Below are 20,336 nucleotides of genomic sequence, written 5' to 3' on the forward strand. Positions count from 1 at the left end.
TAACGTCTCCATCGTGAGACTTGTTACTGTGTTTGGCATATCGAATACATAATGGGTAGCTTGCCAGGCTTTGCTGTGCGGGCGAGATACTCTCGGTAGCTTGCCGGGCTCTCCGAGAGGGGTGGAGGAATCGAACTCGGGTCGGCCATGTTGGCCGCTTGCAAGGCAAACGCCCTACCGCTGTGCTATTGCTCCAGCCCCTTACTTAATTTATATATATATATATATATATATATATATATATATTTTTATCTCGAGCACTGTGATTGGCAGCATTATTATGATGCACTCCTCCTCCCAGTCGTGCCGACCCTGCTTTGCAAGGGGCAGTTTCCACATCTCTGTGTACAGTGCCACTAGATCGCCAGAACATCATTCTCCTCCACCTCAGTCCACTGAACCCTCCCCTGTGCTCCCATCGCCCAACCTTCTGTTATCTGACCTCTTTTGGTTCAGGGACCACACCTGTCCATGCACAGGGAGCCATGTAAAGTCAGGGATGGACCCCTGCCCTCCTGCATGCAAAGCCTCCACTCAGCCCATGGAGCTCTCTGGGCCTTTGAGTTCATCTTTGGGCTTTCTTTCTTTATTTTTTAATCTTTTTAAGTCATACCCAGCAATGCACAGGGGTTACTCCTGGCATTGCACTCAGGAATTATTCCTGGTGGTGCTCAGGGATGCTGAGAATTGAACCCAGGTCGGCTGCATGCAAGGCAAATGCCCTACCTGCTGTGCTATCGTTCCATCCCCTGAGTTCATCTTTGGGCCCAGTTTCTTTCAGGAACTTTCCCCTGCCCTACAGGGACATAAGAAATGGCCTAAGTGGGCTCAGGGGTGCCAGAGTTGGTGTGAGTCACTCGCGTGTTCTGACATTCTGTTAGCTCACACCGCATCCCGTGGCATCATTCCTATCTTTGGTGTGGTGAGAATAGATAGGATCCCTCCTCCAGCACATTTCAGATATGGCACAGGCAGGGACACCAGCGTCATTTCCCAGCCATGGCCCTGCTCATCTGCCTGCTGTCAGTTTATTCCCCGACCGAGTCTCCTGCTCCCATGTCCTCCAGTGCCTGGAAACCTCCATCCTACTTGCTGTCCCAATATACAGCTTTATTAGGTATTTGAGGGGCTCCAAGTGGTAGTCAAAAGATTCAGGGGCCCTGCTCAATTCTTAACTAGTTGGGTCCGTGGTTCAGTGCAAGGGCTGGAGGATGCAATCTATGTGGACCTTTTGGTGTTGGGGATATGCAGGTCACCATAGTAGTGCTGAGGATCTCCGGACTACACTGGGCAATGCTCGAGGAACCCTGTGGTGCCGTAAATACAACCTGGCTCAAGCACACATGGACATGCACTCCAATCGCTGCCCTGTCTCCTGGCCCCACTATGTTCAACTCTTTTTTTCCTTTTTGGGTCACACCTGGCAGTGCACAGGGGTTTCTCCTGACTCTGTGCTCAGAAATTACTCCTGGAGGTACTCAGGGGACCATATCGAATGCTGGGAATTGAACCTGGGTTGGCCGCATGCAAGGCAAATGCCCTACCCACTGTGCTATCGCTCCATCCCCTATGTTCAACTTTTTAAGGTTCCATGTGTAAGGGGCATGAGGCAGTTTGCCTTTCTTTGACCAACTTACTTCACTTGGTTTAATGACTTGGGGGTCCACCCATGCTGTCCTGAATGCAATATGCTCTTCTCTCTCACAGCTGAATAATAGCCAGGAGATGGAATATTACAGAATATGCATAAAATGTCACAGCATATAGACTACTATTTCCTTGTCTTGGCTTCCCTTTACAGTGCTGCAGGGAATTTAGCTTTTTACCTTCATCTCTACCTTTCCTTTGCACACATAACTGGAGAAGGGGCTGCAGGATTCTACGTGGCTTCCTGGATGATGTTTTTGGGGGTCCCTCAGTGCTTTTCCATGGAGGCTGTCCCAGCTTGCGTTTCTGCCAACAGGACTTGTTCATCACATCCTGCCAGTACTTCCCACCTCTCTTCCTTTTGATGGTGGTTGTGGGGTGAGGGTGCATGCTGGGTTAGCTTTACCCCTAAATTTTGCTTCTTCTCTGGTTAATGTCACCTTGCAGAGTGTTGGGGTGTCTGGAGGAAGCCTCTGCCTGATACATGGCGGGGGGGGGGAGGGGAGTTGGAACCTGAAAGTGCTTCCACCCTGCTGATTGTCCATTATTTGCAGGAAGAATGAATCCCAGCCTCCAAAAAGGGAAAAAGACTCTGAAGCTCCTTGTTCTGTTCAAAAATGGGGTGGAGAGCGAGTAAATGAGTCCTTGCACTAGGTTAGCACTGAGCCAAGGGGAGGTCGCAGGTATTCTGATCCCCAGGTTCACCCAGTAGGGACTTGCTTTCTTCCTGGTGCCCACAAAACACCGCAGCCATCAGCCAACCCCAGGTGGGTTGTGATCACTTGGGTACAGAGTTGGGATTTGGAAAAGCAGAAATCAACTGTGGTCTGGGAAGATCTCACATGGCCTTCTGGGGCTGTGTGTCATATAAAGGGAGTGTGTATTTGGGGGGGGGGGAAGGGGGGACAGAGAGAATAGGTGAAGCATACAAAACAGTGTCCCTGCAGCCAGAGGCACCCTGGTACCCGTGGGACAGGTCACCCAGCGCCTCCTTGGGGCTGTGCTGTTGGTGCCCGATGAATGGAAAGTGAATGAATGAGTGAATGAACTGGGTGAAAGAGGGATGAGTAACCGCTAGTTGTAGGGGCTGCGCGCCATGTACCAGCAGTGACCTCCTGTGATGCCAGAATCATGTGTTTTGGCCAAGGTCACACCCAGGAAAGCCGGTATCACATCTGCTGTGTGTGGCACCCTCTTGTCTCACTGCAAGTGAAGGACGGAGAAGGTGAGTGAATTTCCATCTTACCCGCAAAGCGGGGGCAACCCTGCAGAAGCAGCGGCCTGTGTGTGTGTGTGTATGTGTGTGTTGGTGGGGGTCAGGCTAATTTATTAGCACATGGATTCCTGGTCCACCCCAGTGCCAGCAGTGTCATGGGTTCCACTAGACCCAGTGGGCTCTGAGCCCTTTTGTCGTGACTGAATTGTCTGTGGCCCAGCTCTGGCCTCTTCCACACCTCACTGGGTTGGTACCTGGTGTTTCAGGACCCAGGATAGGGTCTTTACTCCCCCAGCACAGTGGTCAGGAGACCTGAGTGGGACCCCCAGTCTCTCTGCTTCTTCACTAGTGACCTTGGGAAGGTCACGGAACCTTTGTGGAGACCAGAGAGATAACTCAGAGCTAGGGCACATGTCTTCCTCACAGCCAACCCTAGTTGGGGTTTTGGTACCCCAGAAGCTCTCATGAGCCCCACTGGGCATCATGCCTGAGCGCGGAACCAGGAGTAAGTCCTGAGTACCGCTGGGTGTGGCTGGAGTCTCTACCCCATAGAAGCCTTTCTGTACCTCAGTGTATTTCCCTGGAGAGTGGGCTTCACAGTGGCTGCTTGTGTCTTGTGACCCAGATGTGTGGGAGCAGCATCAGGCAGGTGCCCGGGAGGTAGGCAAACGCCATGAGTGACCATCTTGTGTCCCTCCCCCTTCTCTCCCTCCCCTCCTTCCTCCCACCCTCTGCCTTCTGGATGTTTCTGAAGACTCAGTCTCACCACCTGCACAGCTCAGGGGCCATTCAGGCCAGCTGCTGTGTCCTCAGGTGCTGCGGCCAGGGTGGCCCTGTCTGCGAGTCAAGATGAGGAAAGAACAAGGTCCCCAGAATGAGCCTTTGCAGGGTGCTGAGGGAGGGTGTGGCTGAGCCCACACCCCCGTGGCTGATTGGTGCTCGGCTCACAGGCACGGATGCTAACTGTCACCTACCCTAGGAAGCCCTAGGCATGTCCTGTCCTGCGCAAGAGGAAACCTAGAAGACCCACACCCAGTGGGTGCAGCACAGCTTGGACCGGCAGGACCCTGGACAGCTCCCTGCGTGGGCTGAAGGGACAATAGGCTTTAGTTTTTCTTGGGTGAAGGCCACAGAGAGGCAGGTCCAAGGTTCAAAGATGTTTGCAAGTGCTCCTGACGTTTCAGCGTGGGCTGTGATCTATCTGGGACCCGGGATGATGGGCATGTGGAGAAATACCCTCTGGGAGCAGGTGATGGCTGGTCACTTTATTGCCAGATACACACATATTTTATAGAGGGTCTTGGCATTACAGGAAGGTCCAGTCACATAAAGTTAAGCATGATTGGCCTGTCACCTTTCCACCTCTGCTTTGCCCCAGTCCAATCCCAATCTAGGCTAGATGCTGCACTTAGGATGACTTGCTAAGCGTACGTGACAGTTTCTGTGTCTTGGGCTCATGTGACTAGGAGGTTGAGTGAGACTCAAGGCTGGATACCTGGTGCTGATACCCTGTTTATGCCAACTTTGCCCAGATACTCTCTTCTGTGGAGCCTCCCTTGTGGCCGCTTTGCAAGGTCAGGTCTTATCTGTTGCCAGGGCTCGAGTGTAGCATCTTGACTTTGTCTGAGGGGTGTGGGCTTTGCAGGGGCAGGAAGCAGTACAGCGGGTAGGGCACATGCCCAGCATTTGTGGTTGTCCCAGTGCATGCATCACCCCTCTGGCCAGTCCTCCCTGCGGCAGACTGTTCTGGAACTTCTCGGTCTTCCCTCTCTTGGGGGAAAGAACTGGAAGAGAGAGAGAGAGAGAGAGAGAGAGAGAGAGAGAGAGAGAGAGAGAGAGAGAGAGAGAGAGAGAGATCAAGGCTGAATTTTAGGGTGGCGAGGTCAGCTGTGACCTGAGGATGCTGAGGGACACAGGGGAGCTCAGAGGAGGCTGGGAGGGAGGCAGGCTCAGACACCTCACGGGTCAGGAGCGAGTGCTCTGATGGGAGCACTCTCATGACAATGACAGCCTAGAAGCCCTGCAAATTTAGTTCTGTCTTCCTGATGTTTGGCTCCGTGTTGAGTGCCACTCCTGGCTGAGATCCCCCAGATCTCTGCTCCATGGTTGAGAATTGGCTGAGCCTGCTCCAGCTCGGGGCTATAGAATGTTCTGGAGTGCTTTCAGCACTGCCTGAATTCCCCCGAACCCTTGAATTCAGGGATCCATCCCAGCTCAGGTAGAGACTGAGTCTCGTAACAAAGCACTCGCCCTTTCCCCTCCTGCATCCTGTCATCCTTCTGTGGCTCCAAGGTCCCTGTCCCTGCACCCCTGGGGCAATATGCTGCTGGGGACCCGGGGAGGGGCTTCAGCCTGGTTGAGGTGGGGAAGAAGCCTGGCAGCCTGTGGGGAGCAGGTTCCACACGGGTCCCTGAGCCCCACAATCAGGGACCTGGTTGTTCCCCTGTCACTGCCATGGTGGGACTCACAGTCACCCACCCCCACCATGGGTGTCAGATGCAGACCAGAGAGAGGCCTCCTGGCTGCCAGGTCTTGCTCCTCCAGCCCAGGGAGGGCTTAAGAGGCAGCTTGGTTTGCATGAGGATGTGTGTGTGTCTGTATGTGTGTGTCTATGTGTATCTATATCTATGTATGTGTCTGTGTGCAGTCTGTATACGTCTGTGTATGTCTCTGTGTGTGTCTCTGTATGTGTGTGTATGTCTGTGTGCCTCTGTGTGTCTGTGTGTATCTCTGTGTGTGTATCTATATGTGTATATCTGTGTGTCTGTGTGTCTCTGTGTGTGTCTCTATGTGTGTTTCTGTGTGTGTGTCTGTGTGTTGTGTGTCTGTGTATGTATCTGTGTGTCTCTTCTCTGTATGTGTCTCTATGTGTGTGTCTGTATGTGTATGTCTGTGTGTCTGTGTGTCTCTGTGTGTGTGTCTGTGTGTTGGGGGGAAGTGATGGACTATTCTCTCCTTTTGTTTGAGTTTACCCTGCGTTTCTTACCTTCTGAGTTTTCTTATTATTTTTCCTCTTGTCACACTTCACTGAAATCCTGCAGAAGCTAATATTACTTTCCCAGAGTATCAGTGGCTGTGGCCTATCAAACACTTAATACTGTGGCATCTTTCTGGCCAATGAGCAAAATCACCTTAAAACTGCTTTGTGGGGGAAAGATTCCAGCCCCCTCCAGTGGTCCTCCCCCCGCCCCCCGTGTCTTTCACCCCCTTTCATGGTGGAGTTTTTGTTGTTTTGGTTTTGGGCCACACCCATTGGCGCTCAGGGCATACTCCTGGCTCTGTGCTCAGTCAGTGCTCGTCAGACTGAGGTGCTGGAAATTAAACTCGGGTTGGCTGTGTTCAAGGCAAGTGCCCACCCACTTTTCTGCCACTCTGGCACCTGTAATGGGGTCTTTCCAAGCAAATCTCATGCCTAAAAAGGAAACAAGTGAAGAGGAAAAGTGTCTGCCAAGAGGCAGGGGAGCAGGAAGGAGACTGAGCACATTGGTGGAGGGATGTGAACACCGGTGAAGAGAGGGTACGCGGATATTGTGTGACTGAAATTCAATCATGAACAACTTTGTGGCTTTGTGTCTCATGGTGATGTAATAAAACAATTAACAACAACGGAAAAGCAAATTTCAGAGGTGCCTTCCTCTTGTAAGTAAATACTTGAAAAAAATACCTTTGCTGGGAGAGAATTCCAGAAGTCTCAACCTGGGCCCTGCACACCTCCTCACATCACCCCCTAAAGTGAACAATGGAGTCTCTGAGTCAATATTAAAATAAGATGGACACACAGATTGATTTCACAGGAGTACCGGATTGGGGTATAAGAGTGCTGGGAGCCCAGGAACACGCTGGCAGACCTTGGCCTGCTGGTACCAGGTGTGGGACTTGGGTCTCACATATGCAAAAACAGTGGTTAGGGCATAGACCCAGCATGTCCGCGACCCAAGTGTATGTACAGAAGAGGGTGTGGAATATTGGACAGTCCATCAGGGTGCATGGAACTGTGTGTACTTTGTCTTCTGAGCCTTGGTGTCCCGATGTGTACAGTGGGGACAGTCTTTTCTACCAGGTCGATTCTGGAAGAAATGTTGGAAAGCACCAATACGATGCTCAGGTGGATGGTTAGAAACATGAAGACTAATGAAGCATCATTTTTGTCATTACCTGGGCTCGGGTCACTCGGGTCACTGGCTTGCCTCTGTCATCTGTCTGTCCTGACAGTGGCCTCTGCAGCCACCAGCCTTGCTGCTCTCACTGCAGTGTCTATGCTTCGGGCGCAGCTGGAGCGTGTCTGTCCTGCCCAATGATGGTCCATGGGGAGGGCACCCTGGGGCTTCTGTCGAACCCTCTGCTCTAGCCTCACACTGTGTCCTGGCAGGCCATAGTGTTCTCAGAATTGCTGTTGTCTGCAGGGACGGTGGCTGCTGGGGTGGAGGCCTTGGGGCCCCAGGCTCTGACCTGACATTTCTCCCTGTCTTCACTGCCCTGCGTCCAGGGCCGGCTGGCATGGGGAGGGCTGGGAGCTCCCTGGGCCCTCAAGCCGATCACCCAGCAAATGGCCAAGCAGGGTCCTGAGCCAAGAGGAAGGGTTGGGTTGAGATGACCATTCAGTGTTTGGGACCGGGTGAGGGTCTGTGTCTGTAAGGACACGTATCAGCTTGTCTTGTGTGGGATTGATGTGTTGGACCATGGTGAGGACTTGACTGGGGGGAGTTGGGGGAGGGGGTGTCTGGGTGGCCTGTTCCTGCATGTGCACACTGGGACCGGCTGTTCCTGGGCTTGCACCTTCAGGGGTCTTTGTGCTCTTGACCTGAGACTTGCAGACTCTGGGCTGGCTCCTGGTGATCCCGGTTGCCATCACCACAGTAGACCATGCTAAATGCTTCCGGCTCTTGAATCCCCCTCATGGCTTCAGAGTCCCTTGACTGTCACCATCCCGGGAGTGAGGATCATGTGGGTTTTGTTCATGAGGGTCCTTGGGCCATCCCTGGCATGCCCGAGGCCCTCAGTCAGTGAACACGGCTGAAGAAAGGAAAGATGAGTAGAGGGGACAGTCCACTGTGCCCCCCCCCACTCTGCTTCCTGGAGACACCCCCGGGGGGGGGCAGGAAAATAGAGCAGCCAGTTCAAGGAGGGCAGGGTGGGAAGGGAGTGTGTGTGTGTATGTGTGTGTGTGTGTGTGTCTGAGAATGTGTGAATGTGTATGCTCATGAGTCAACATGAGAGTGTGTGAGGTGTATGTGTGCATGACATGTGTGGTGTGTGAGAGATGTATGTGTGTGTAATGTGTGTGAGTTTTATGTGTGCTCTGTGTGTGATGTGGTGGTGGTGTGTGAGATGTATACGGTATATGTGGTATATGAGAGTTATATGTGTGTGATGTGTGTGAGATGTATGCGGTGTGTGTCATGTATGAGGGAGGTGTGTGTTTGTGATGTGTGTGAGGTTTGTAGTGTGTGTGAAAGGTATATGGTGTGTGTGGTATATGAGAGAGGTATGTGTGAGTGATGTGTGTAGGGTGTATGTGTATGATGTATGTGGTGTGTGAAAGGTATATGTGTGTATGATGTGTGCGAGATGTATACAGTATGTGTGGTGTATGAGAGAGGTGTGTGTGATGTGTGTGAGTTGTGTCGTGTGTGTGAGATGTACACGGTGTGTGGGGTGTATGAGGGAGGTGTGTGTGAGGTGTGTGTTCTGTGTGAAAGGTATATGGAGTGTGTGGTGTATGAGAGAGGTGTGTGTGAGTGATGTGTGTAGGTGCATGTTTTTGATGTATGTGGTGTGTGGTGTGTGTGAGATGTATATTATGTATGGGGTGTGTGGAAGGTATATGTGTGTGTGTGATGTTTGTGAGAGATGTATATGGTATGTGCTGTATAAGGGAGGTGTGTGTGTGTGTGATGTGTGTGATATGTGTGGTGTGTGTGAAAGGTATACGGTGTGTGTGGTGTAAGAGGGGTGTGTTGTGTGTGAGATGTAAATGATGTGTGTGGTGTGTGAGAGGTCATGTGAGTGATGTGTGTAGGGTGTATGTGTGTGGTGTGTGAGGTATATGTGTGTGTGAGGTGTCCGGGCACTGAGGGCTTTACCTGGAGGCAGGACAGTGCCCGGCTGGCCTGCTCCCTTCAGCAGCATCTCTGAAGCCAGTGTGAGCCAGACCCCAGTGAGGTCACCCCGGAGAGAGGGATGGGCTGGTCCCCACTGTCTTTCTCCTTCCCTGACCCATTTTCTGCGCCTACCTGCCCACTGGTGTGTGTTTTCTGGGGTGAGGGGCTGGGAAGGGGGGTGTGGAAGTGAGTGCTTGATGCCATCTCCTTCCTTGGCAGCTACCCTCGCCCCTCCCCCTCTCCCTGCTCAGCCTGGCCAGCCTTAGGGCTTCTCATTCTCACTCTGCCCCCTAGTGATAGCCGTGGTGGAATGGCGCTGACAGGGTAACCCTGTGGGAGCAGAACCTGCCACTTCGTCTACTGCTCCCCACTTTACTCCAACCTCCCGCCCTGAGACCACACTGCTGGCTGGCTTGGCCTGTTCTGAGCCCCGTGCCATGCCACCACACCCGGTTGCTTTTGGACCCCAAGATCTCTGCGCCTCTGTGTGGCTTCTCGCCTGGACTCTGGCCCAGCTTCCGTCCTTGTTGGCAGGTGATGGTGGAAGAAGCTCAGTTGCAACAGCTGACGACCCACCACCCCAAGGGTGGGCACAGGCCCCTCTTGGGAAGGCCTGGAAATAGCCCCACGGCCCCCCTCACACGTCTGTCTTTGCTTTATTGCAGTTTTACCGAGTTCTTGGACCCTTTCCAGAGAGTCATCCAGCCGGAAGAGATCTGGCTGTACAAGAACCCGCTGGTGCAGTCCGACAACATCCCCACCCGCCTCATGTTTGTAAGTACCGCAGCCTCCTGCCCGCTAGCTCGCTCCTGAGTGTGAGTCGGGACTTCTCTCTCTGCTCTCTAGGCCCATGGGAGAGAGGGTCAGCTACCCTCTACTGTGATCTCCTGCTTCAGGGAGGAAGGTGGCCTCCCTGGCAGGTTGGGCAGAGAAGGGACGGTTGGCAGGGGCTGTTGGGTGCTTTTCAGCTGCTCACAGCGATAGAGGACTCAGAACTCCTCCTTGAACTTCATTTAGCATAAACCTGGCTATATCCCACTCGGGGAAATAACTGTTAATCCATTTCTGACTCTCTGTGACTCCTGATTGATGCCTGGACCATTACTCTCAGGCCTTGGCATAGCAGAAGAAATACTGATGCTCTCCTCTTGATCTAGAACAAGAACATCTAGATTCTAGGACAAGGATCTCCCTTTTTCAGGGGCAGTCTTAGAGCCTGAACTCCATTCTTATTGACTAGCCTTGTCACATACCTCTGGCAACAGAAACGACCATTTCAGGGGTTTCTTAGAACACATGAGGAATGTTTTTGCACTTTGAAAGAAATCCTTGTCCTCTTAGGGAGGAAACCTTCTTAATTCGGGGTGACTGAAAAGATCCTTCTGTTTATAACCCCCTCCCTCAAAGCCCAGAGACTCTATTAACATGAAAACGTATTATTTCACTTGCATTTTAAGAATTGTTTTCCTGCTTGGAAGTAAATGGAATTTAGCAAACCATGGGGGAGTTAAATGATTTCAGGGTGTTATCTAACACTTTGAGTATGAAAATCAGGGTTTTCTTTTTCTGCTCGCACTTAGATCTTCTCTGAGCTCTCAAAATAAAGGAACCAGTGTGTCTCTAACTAATTTGCTTAGAGACTTTCATAGGAGAATCCCTTTATTTATTGCTTATCTTATTTTTCAAAGATTTTACATTTCACAGGCTCTAAAACCCAATGGTAAGGGAGGATATTGGGAGAAAGTTTGTGCTGCAGTTTAGAGTTGCAAACAATGAATTGTTTTAAAGTCGAGATAGAAATCCACAGATATTCTGGCTCTGGACACAAATGGGATGAAGCCCATTTGCATGTTGGCAGCAATGGAAAAGAGACAAGCAGAGGGTTATTCAGTGCTGATTCTCGGAGAATAGAAGGTTATTCAGCTACAGCTACTGATTCATCCCCTCTAATCTCTCTAATGAGACACGCTCAGCCTTTTGTTTCCTTTATAGTCGTAGTTGATGAATTTCATCTCATCACACAATTTAGTGTAATTTCATAAAAGCATAATGAAGACAGCCAATGCATTTACAGTACCTGCAAGGATGGAAATACTTTGTCATTGTGTAAGTTAGACTTGATCTTCTGGGTTTTTATGAGGAGTTTAGTGTATCATTCCCCTGCTTCCTACTTCAGGTATTTATAAAAGAATTAGTAACAGAAAATATTCTCATTGTGGAAAAAATAGCTTGGTTTCCTTCAAAGGCTCAAAATTCCTTGTTTGAAACCTCAAGGTCTTTGCCTTTGGGTTGGAATGTTTTCATCTAAAGGGGAACTGTTTAACTTTTTAGCCAGAATATGTGTGTGTGTGTGTGTGTGTGTGTGTGTGTGTGCGCGCGCGCGCGCATGTGTGAGTTTATCATTGTATTCATCCACATCTTTCTTGACGGGAAATCAATGTTTCTAGTTTGTATATGCACATATGTTTGTGTATCTGCCCCTGCACATATATGAGGGAAAGAGTATGTGTTTTGGTAGGGTCAATTTGTTAAAAGTCACAAAACCAGTGTCAGAATCCTGGTTAGGGGGTTGAGTGGAGGACAGAGTCAGTGTTGAGGTCACCACAGGAAACCCTCCCTCCTCACACTTCCATTTCAGAATCACTGCGATGCTGTAGTTGGTCTCTTGATTCCCCGATCTTGCCTTTCTGGAATGACTCCAGGCTCCTGTTGACCAGAGAGGCTGACTGGATGCTCTTCAGAGCCCTGAGTCCTGCTTGGTGTTTCCTGGCTATGCCTGGATCACTGGTGGCTTTATAGCAGGTGGCTCCTTCCCAGGAAGAGGCTGTGCTTTCCTCCTGAGCATCTGGGGGTTTGCAGAGCATCTTTGAGTAGATGAGCCACAGTAGTTACTGTCATTTAGTGGCATGAGCTTGGGCACTGTCTCTAGGGTTTGTGTCTTTGTGCATCCAGGAAACACTTCTAGGAGTCTGCTGTGGGTAAGGGAACTCCAAGGGGCTGCAGGTGGCAGGGAGTCAAAACAGGGTCGGGTGCTCCCTCACGGACTCTGCAGGCACTGGGGGACATGGTTGGCTAAAACAAAATGGGAATATGGAAGAGGACAGAGAAAAACTGCATAACCACCACCAGCACAACCACCACCATTACCACCACCACCACTACTACCATTGCCACCACTACCATGACCACCACCACCACCATCACCACAATGACCACTACCATAATCATCACCACCATCATCATCACCACCATCACCATGACCACAACCACCACCATGTCTACCACCACCACCATCAACCTCGTTATCACTCACCACCACTATCATCATCACCACTATCACGAGACCACGATGACCACCACCATCACTGGCACCATTATTACCACCACCATCACCCCTAACCACCATCAGCATCATTATAACTGCCACCATCACCAACATCTCTGCCATCACCACCATCATCACCATCACCAGCTGCCATCACTGCAACCATTATCACCATCAATATAACCACCATCACCATCTACTACTGTCATGACCATCACTCTCATATGACCATTATCGTCTCTACTATTACCACCATCATCACCATTATCAAAAGAGCCACCATCACCACCACTACCACCATCAGTATTACCATCACCACCACCATATTCACCACAATCATCACTGTCCTGGTAGTAACAGCAACCAGCCTCTCTTGAGGACAGGAAGAACGCTTGTCGCCCTTTAAGCATCTCAGTTCGTTCGTCTCAGAATTCCTTTGAGCCTGGCACTTGAGTTGCTTCTTGTTTCTAGTGGAGAATTTGAAATGAAACAGTGCCCATGGTGATGCAACCATCAGTGGCTGGCCCAGGAGTCAGTCCCCGGAGAGCTATGCTGCTGGGATCTGGGATTCTCCCTGGAGACCCAGCTAATAAGAAGTGGTGAGTCACCTGTTACACCCAGAAGGACATGCACAAAGGCACAGACCCAGAAGAACAAGAGCTGTGATAGGGAGGCATGGAAGGAAGAAGTAGACTTGTGGACCAGGCATGCTAGTTCACTGCTGCTGAACTCAGTGACAGTGCAAAGCACCTTCTGTCAGCTGTGCTCTGTGTGGGTAATGCATGCTAAGCTGAGTGTGCATTGGGCTTAATCGTCTAGCCAGGGGACAGGCATGAACACCAGTCAGCTAGCTCAGCATCACAGGGAAGCCCTTGAAGAGCAGGCAAGGCTCCAGTCTGGGACTGAAGGAATAAAAGGTGGGCCCTAAGCTCTTTCCTTGCTTGAAAACAATTTCCCCAGGACTCACGCTTTCCTGATGCCTCTACTGGCACCAGTCAGGAGAGTCCAGAAGCGTAAATACAGTATGCGCCAGACTTTGTCGATTGGGTGCCAGGGCTCCCTATTCCAGAACTGGGTGCTTCTGAGGTCACCGTGGAGCAGAGGACGGAAAGGAAAGAGAACCCGCTGGCTCTGGCGGACTTTAATTTTCAGTCTCTTTGGAAAAGTCCCAGCTGACTTGCTCCTGTCGACAATCTTGATCCATTTACTCCCCACCCACCATTCAGGTATTTTGTGTCTTAACTGTCTTCCGTATCCCTTGCTTCCCTACACCAGAAATCCCAGTTCTTCAGGTGTCTGTTCTGTCTGAGGTGGATACCCAGTGACAGGCTGTTTCCCTTTCTAGCTTCAGCCTCTGCAGCTGTTCGACATGTTCAGCTGCCTCCTATGCACCTGGTGACATGTGGCCCTGAGTTCTCCATTTTCAGGAGCAGCAGATACCCTCCTCCCACCATGAGACCCCATTTTGTATGTAGGATGGTGGTATTTCCTGCATTGGCATCACTGCTGGGTACACAGGGCAGGGGCTGTGGGTCAATGGAGAAGATATCCAGGCCGGATGAGCTCTGCTGTCTTCCAGACTCCTTCTTACATTTTCTTTTCTTTGTTTTTTGGACCACACCTGGCAATACTTGGGGACCACTCTGGGTCTGTGCTTGGGAGTTTCCCCCAGAGGTGGTGGGAGACCAGCCATGCAATGCTGGGGATTGAACGCAGGCCTCTGCTGACAAAGTCTGTGCTCAGATCATTGAGTTTTCTCTTGACTCTGTATTTTCTTTCTTTCTTCTCTTTTTCAATAGATTATCCTCCACCCCCCTTGCATGCTGGGGATCAAAACCAAAACTCATACATGCAAGGCATCTGCTTTGTGTGAGATCCACATCTCTAACCCTCAACCCGGATTCTTGTCTTGTGTGCTTGTTTTTATTTATTTTTATCATAATTATAGTTTAGTCACGTGTTTACCACATGGCTAAGGTTTATGCTTTTGATGGACACAGTAGCTTCACCCCAAGTCCTCTCATCAGTGTTCCTTCCAATCTACTTCTGCATTTTCACCCCATCCTCTCTCCCTCCTCCTGGGTAATCTGAGTTTTGTCATCCGAGATCAGAGGTTTGTCACCATTCCACATTGTCCTCTTTCTTGATTTGTCTCTCTTTATCACAGATGAGTGAGCTCGGCCAGTGTTTGTCCTTTTCTCTTCTGATTTAGTTTGTGTAATATGACGCCCCCTGATTCTAAGTTGTAACAAATTCCAAGATGTCATTTTTTGTGTGACCCCTTTTAGTGTTTCTCTGTATATGTACCACAGCGTCTTTATCTGTTCACCTTTTGGTGGACGTTTGGGTTGTGACCATCCAAGGGCTGTTGTTCTAAGTGCCGCAATGAATATAGGTGTGCATATAGGCTTTGGCATTTGTGCTTTTGTGTTTTAAGAGGAGGTACCCAAAAGAATTGCTGGATCGGGGGGCTGGAACTATAGTACAGCAGGTAGGGTGTTTGCCTTGTATGTGGCCGACCCGGGTTTGATCCCCAGCATCCCATATGGTCCTCTGAGCACCACTAGGAGTAATTCCTTAGTGCAGAGTCAGGAGTAACCCCTGAGCACCACCGGGTGTGACCCCAAAACAAACAGACAAGCAAAAAAGAATTGCAGGGTTCTATGGAAGCCTCTTTGTATTTGAAGAAGGCCACTTCTGAGGCCTTGGAGCCTGGAGCTGAGGGGAAGTGCTTTATTGACATACAACCTGTCACAGGATCCTACTCTGCCCTCATGGTTTGGGCCTTTTGTGAACATTTTCCCTGGGAGATAATAGCCTGGGAGCCACTGGCCAGTGACTCTGCTGCTCACTCTCCACAGGACTCTGTGGCTATAGTACAGCAGGTGGGTGCTTGGCATGGGCTCGAGTGGGCCGCTCAGTCAACCCCTGATTTCCATTTTCTAACTCTGTGGACTGAGGAAATTCCCTCCCCCTCAGGCCTCATTCACTCTGTTAAAGGAGCTTTAACCCACTTCACTCTGGGATGCTGAGAGCATCAATGGAATGAGAGCCTTAGAACCCTGCTTTGGGGTGGGAGAGATAGGACAGCTGCTAAAGTGCTGCCCTTGCATGTGGCTGACCAGGGTTCAGTCTCTGGCATGCACATGATCCCCTCAGCACCTCCAGGTGGTCCCTGAGCACTATTGGGTATAGCCACAAAACCAACCAACCAAACCTAACAAAAAGAAAAATCCCTACTTAGTAAGTACGTGAAACAGAAAATGCTTTCAGGAAAGCTCCCTCACTCCTTTAAATCTGGGCATTAAGACTGCTCTGCCAGGATAATGAACCCAATTTGGGGAGGAGGAAACAGTCTCAGAGGTGAAGAGCTGAAGTGACTTGCTTCAAGTGCCAGAGCTGCTCAGTGTCCAGCCGGGGCTTTGAACCCAGCTCCGCTTCCTCTGAGTCTGTTCCACACATTCCCTTTGACAGACCTCCAACTCCCCCGACTCCCAGTCTGGAGAGGCAGCAGCCCACAAAGCCAGCCATAGCCCGGATCCTGTCTCATGATCCATATCATAGATCTTAGGTTTGTGCTCAGTGGGTGGGTGGGCATTGTAATAAACATTCTCCAGCAGTCCCTTGTGTGTGCAGGTCAGAGCCCCCTTCTCCACATACACCCTTAGCGTGCCCAGACTGTGTACAGGTACCTCATAATCTCTGCAGTATTGTTGGCTGCAGTGGTGTTAGGGACTTCTTGGCCAAGTTCTTCTCCGTGGATGCTGGATAAAAAAAATGAACAATTTACACAATATTCTTTAACACAAGCTCTAGCCCAGCCTCAGCTTCCCAGTCTGTAAAGTGGGGAGGTTAAGTTATGTGCATCTCTGTGACTCAGGACTATAGCCTAGGCAGCCTGGTGTCTGGCATTGGGGGAAACCTGACTGCACTTGCTGTGTGCCTCAGTGTGTTTACTTGGCTCTTTGTCTTATCTACCTGATGGGGTCATGTCTCCATCTTTTAAATGTTTGGGGCCGGGGATGTGGTTTATTGGTCCAAGTGCCAATCTTGCATGCAGGAAGGCTGAATTCCATCTCTAAAACTATGCATGTTAGAGATAAAACAGTGCACTACAGTGAACCTCCATTCGCGCACGCACACACGCGCGCGCGCACACACACACACACTCTTACAGAATTAATAAAGTGTCTTCTAACCATAATTAAGCAGCATATCCTCATTCCTATTAGGAAGGCCTCTCCAAAAATGACTGTGTACTTGAAATCCGGTAGAGGTTGCTAAAAGTGTTAATATTGTTCATCAGTTGTAATTGCCATACCCTGCCCTCAAATCCACTTTGAGACCAGTTGTGGATTTCCGGGGTATCTGGTGCCCTCTGAGAGTGTTATCCCAGGATGTGATGTGAGTAAGGAAGTGACATCAATACCCTTTCCATGGTTGTTAGAATATCGGCAACAGGTGACTAATGAGAGCTTGCTGAATGAAGATGGTATGAGAAGCATTAACCTGACCTCTGAGGCTGGGTCCTCACCAGCTCTGTGTCCACAGGCTCCTCACTGAGTTTCTGAGCCCTGGCAAAGATGGGCACATGGATTGAATCCTCTTGAGCCAAGAGGATTCAAGAGATTGCAGTGCCCGGTGATGTCAAGCATGCTCTTGTTTCCTAGAGGCTTTGTGATAAGTGCTGTGTACATCCAAATCCCACCAGCTTGATTCTTGATTCTACTGCACTGTGCGCTTTGGGCCACGGCAGCAAGTGGGTGGAAGAGAAGAGAAGTTCAGGTGGAAGGAGTCACCCGCGCTTTGCAGGGGAGACAAACATGGAACCAGCCCTCCCGCCAGGGGGGAACGAATGGTGACACTGTGGAGGTACCCGCCCTCTGCCAGGGATGCAACAAGGAAGGAGGTTCCTGACAATGATGAGTCATCATAATTATAGACTCTTCTTTCCTATTTAAAAAAGCCACACTTTCATTGTAGTCCCAGCAATTACAGATCAATTCCAACCCACAGTCATATCTCCAACTTTTCGAGTCTGCGGAGTCTCTTAAGTATAGATGGGAGCTCGCCTTCTTTGTTTGGGGTCAGGAGTGCAGGAAGACCATTCAGCCAGCCAGAGTAAATGAAGCGACTGAAATGAATGCTCATTCAGCCCTCTGAGAGCAGACCACTGTCTTGATAAGGCGTTTTTTTGTTATTTCTTCCAGGCAATTTCTTTCCTCACTCCCTTGGCCGTAATTTGTGTGGTGAAAATTATTCGGCGGACAGACAAGACTGAAATTAAGGAAGCCTTCTTAGGTAGAGTATTTGCTGTTTTTGTGTGAGGGGGTGGCTGAAATTAACCAGATCACTGGATTTAAGATCTCTAGTGTACCTCATCATTTTGCTGCTGGCTGAATAAAATTTGGGAGAAGGTCAACTTTTAAGTTCCCGGCTGGTGAATAGTTTCAGCATGCAAAATAGCTGCTGTCCGTGGTGCTGAATTCGAATTTGCGTACCCTGAGATCCCCACACATAGGTTAGTTCTTGGGAGCTGAAAATTTTGGACCTTAATCTATCCAGATCCCATTTGTGACCAAGAGGTCCACATTACAGAAAATTAAGATGCTGATTAGAGATATTTTGACCAGTCACCATTGACCAGAGGCAAAAAATATGGGCGGAAGCAATAAAAAATAGATTAGAAATTAGAAACCAACCCTGTGGCTCAGCTTCGGTTTGGGATGTTTGGGTTGTTATGCAATGCTGTCAGAGGTGATGTAGGGCTGGAGAGTTGGTTCAAAGGGCTGGAGCATCCCTGGGTTCGATTTCTTGTCTCTCAAGTGCATAGTTCCCCAAACTCTGCCAGGTATGGCTCAGAAAATGAGAATTAAGTCTGCTGCAGTTTTGCCACTGGTTATAACATAGTAGTTGTTTGATTTGGTTTTGAAGCCATACCCAAAGCATTATTTGGGGCTTACTCCTGGCTTTGTGCTCAGGGATCACTCCTGGCAGTTCTTAGGGGATCCATGTGGTGCTGGGGGTTAATTCCAGATTAGCCACATACTAGGCATGTACCCTGTCTGCTGTATTGTCTCTTCACCCCAAGCATGGCCATAACTGCTTGTGATATGGTTTTTTGGGGATGATACGCACAAGAATCAGAGGCTAAGTCAGCAGCAGCAGGAAGAGAGACCACAATGCAGCAACTAAAATGACTGCGGTCATATTTTGAGCTCTTTTATCCTCAGGAAAGTGTGATTTAGTTCATTTGGGTCGGGGGGGGGGGGGGAACAGCTCCCATGCAGGTTATGAAAACCTTACATAACTTTCATTATGCAGATAATTCATTTGGAGTGTAGCTCTCCTTCCCGGAGAAAGGCAGTTCCCCACCGAAGTGTGTGTTTGTGAAGATTAGGCTTTGAAGAGATGAAAAACATAGCAAAAACATAGTCCACCTTCCCTAGACTGGGATGATTCGGGGACAGGAAACATGTCTTATCTAGCCATGTGGTCTGTCTGCTTGGAAAGAATGGAATTTTGCTCCTATTAACTCAAGTACATAACAGGTGTAATCTCTGGGCTGTCTTGTAGATAGCCAAGAGTAATCAGGGAGAAGAGATGGCAGAGTCTGGGGAGACGGCGGGGAATGGGGGCTGGGTTACCAGGACAGAGACCCCTCTGCTTGCTTCTCTCTGGAATCAGCCTTTCTTTCCCCTCCCACTGTCTCCTGCTCACCTGCCTGGAACGTCACCTCTGGTTCACCCTGGGGGCTACTTCTGCTGACCTCGGGGTGATGCTTGTTCTCCAGTGCCTATCACCTCAGTATCCCCATGTCTTCTGTTTAGACCTCTTGGGAGAGATCCTGACCCAGCTACATTTTCATTCTGTGCCCTGGAGTTAGGAGTCTGAGGGCAGCTTGGAGGTCAGAAGCATGTCCCAGATGCTTATGGTGGATTGGGAAGAGACTGTCCCGTGGTCTCCCTCTGGGGGCACAGAAGTTCCCGTTTTCTGAGCAGGCCAGGACTGTCCCTCAGAAAACCTGCATAGCATAGCACAATTATGAGGCTCCCCAAATCCCCACCTTTGGATGCTGATCCTTGATTTTCCTTGCCCTGATCGGCTGGGCATGCAGCCTCATAGTATGTGTCCATGGGGGAGAACTGCTTTCATGGCCATAGAGATAATTGACTGCTGACTTTTGGGGCCAAAGCTGCCGTGGAGACACTAAGACCTTTGCTGTGTCCACTAAATCTCCCTGAGGTAATGTTCCAAGATTGTATACCACAGCTTGCGTCTCACCCTAACGGCGAAGGTGGAGTGGGTGAATGTTCTGTTTGCCTACAGAAATGAGAGTCTGCCCTGTAAAAATGATGAACCGCCTCCCACTGCACTCATTTTTATAAAAACCCACAGCTTTCCAGAAGCTTTGCAGGAGAAGGTGGGTGGGGGTGCATCTCTAAAGGGCTAGGACAGAAAACAAGGTGGAGGTTTTCCATTTTTCCATGGGATCAGGAATTTCAGGATTTCTGATGAGGGGTGGGGGTGAACTCAGGTTTCTGCAGCCAGCCTGGCCCCCAGGGCTGCCCTTGTCTGCAGATCCACGGCAGCTCCCCTGTGCCCTGAGTTAGTGCTGGAGGAACGAGGCTCCCACACAGAGCACGAGGCTGTTAGGGACAGTGGCCGCACTCCCACCAGGTCTGGCAACGAGACCCCTACTTGGGGTGTTCGGTTGTGCTGGGAGCCCCACAGCAGCAGAAGTCACCCCAAAGCTCTCCAGCTCTCCAGCCTTCTAGAAGCATCCGTGGCTGCCATCCAGGCTCGGAAGTTACACACACACACACACACAAACACACACACACACACACACACACACCCCGATTGTCTCTGTGGCCCTTTCTCCGGCCCCCGAGGCCAGGGCAGGCTGTAGGTGGCGCCCTGTGAAGCAGCGTCCCTGAGGCCTTCCTCCACACAACCTACTCTCTGGGGTCAGTCACCCCCCCTGCCCCCACCATTTGTTCCCTGGGGCTTGTGCTATTCAGACGAGAATGATCATTGGTTGTTT

The 20,336-nt window shown here is 50.2% G+C and overlaps 1 protein-coding gene across 2 annotated transcripts in view; it reads left to right on the plus strand.

Moving 5' to 3' along the window:
• The window catches only part of PLPP4 (phospholipid phosphatase 4), a 103,345-nt gene that overhangs the window by 35,618 nt on the left and 47,391 nt on the right, over positions 1-20,336 (plus strand). For both annotated transcript variants that reach the window (XM_056120653.1, XM_056120654.1), the window contains exons 2-3: positions 9,630-9,738; positions 17,500-17,590. In XM_056120653.1, coding sequence (XP_055976628.1) covers positions 9,630-9,738; positions 17,500-17,590 — 200 coding nt within the window. The remainder of the gene's footprint in view (positions 1-9,629; positions 9,739-17,499; positions 17,591-20,336) is intronic.

This window comes from Sorex fumeus, unplaced genomic scaffold, assembly GCF_029834395.1.
Source record: "Sorex fumeus unplaced genomic scaffold, SorFum_2.1 ptg000043l, whole genome shotgun sequence".
Taxonomy (NCBI): Eukaryota; Metazoa; Chordata; class Mammalia; order Eulipotyphla; family Soricidae; genus Sorex; species Sorex fumeus.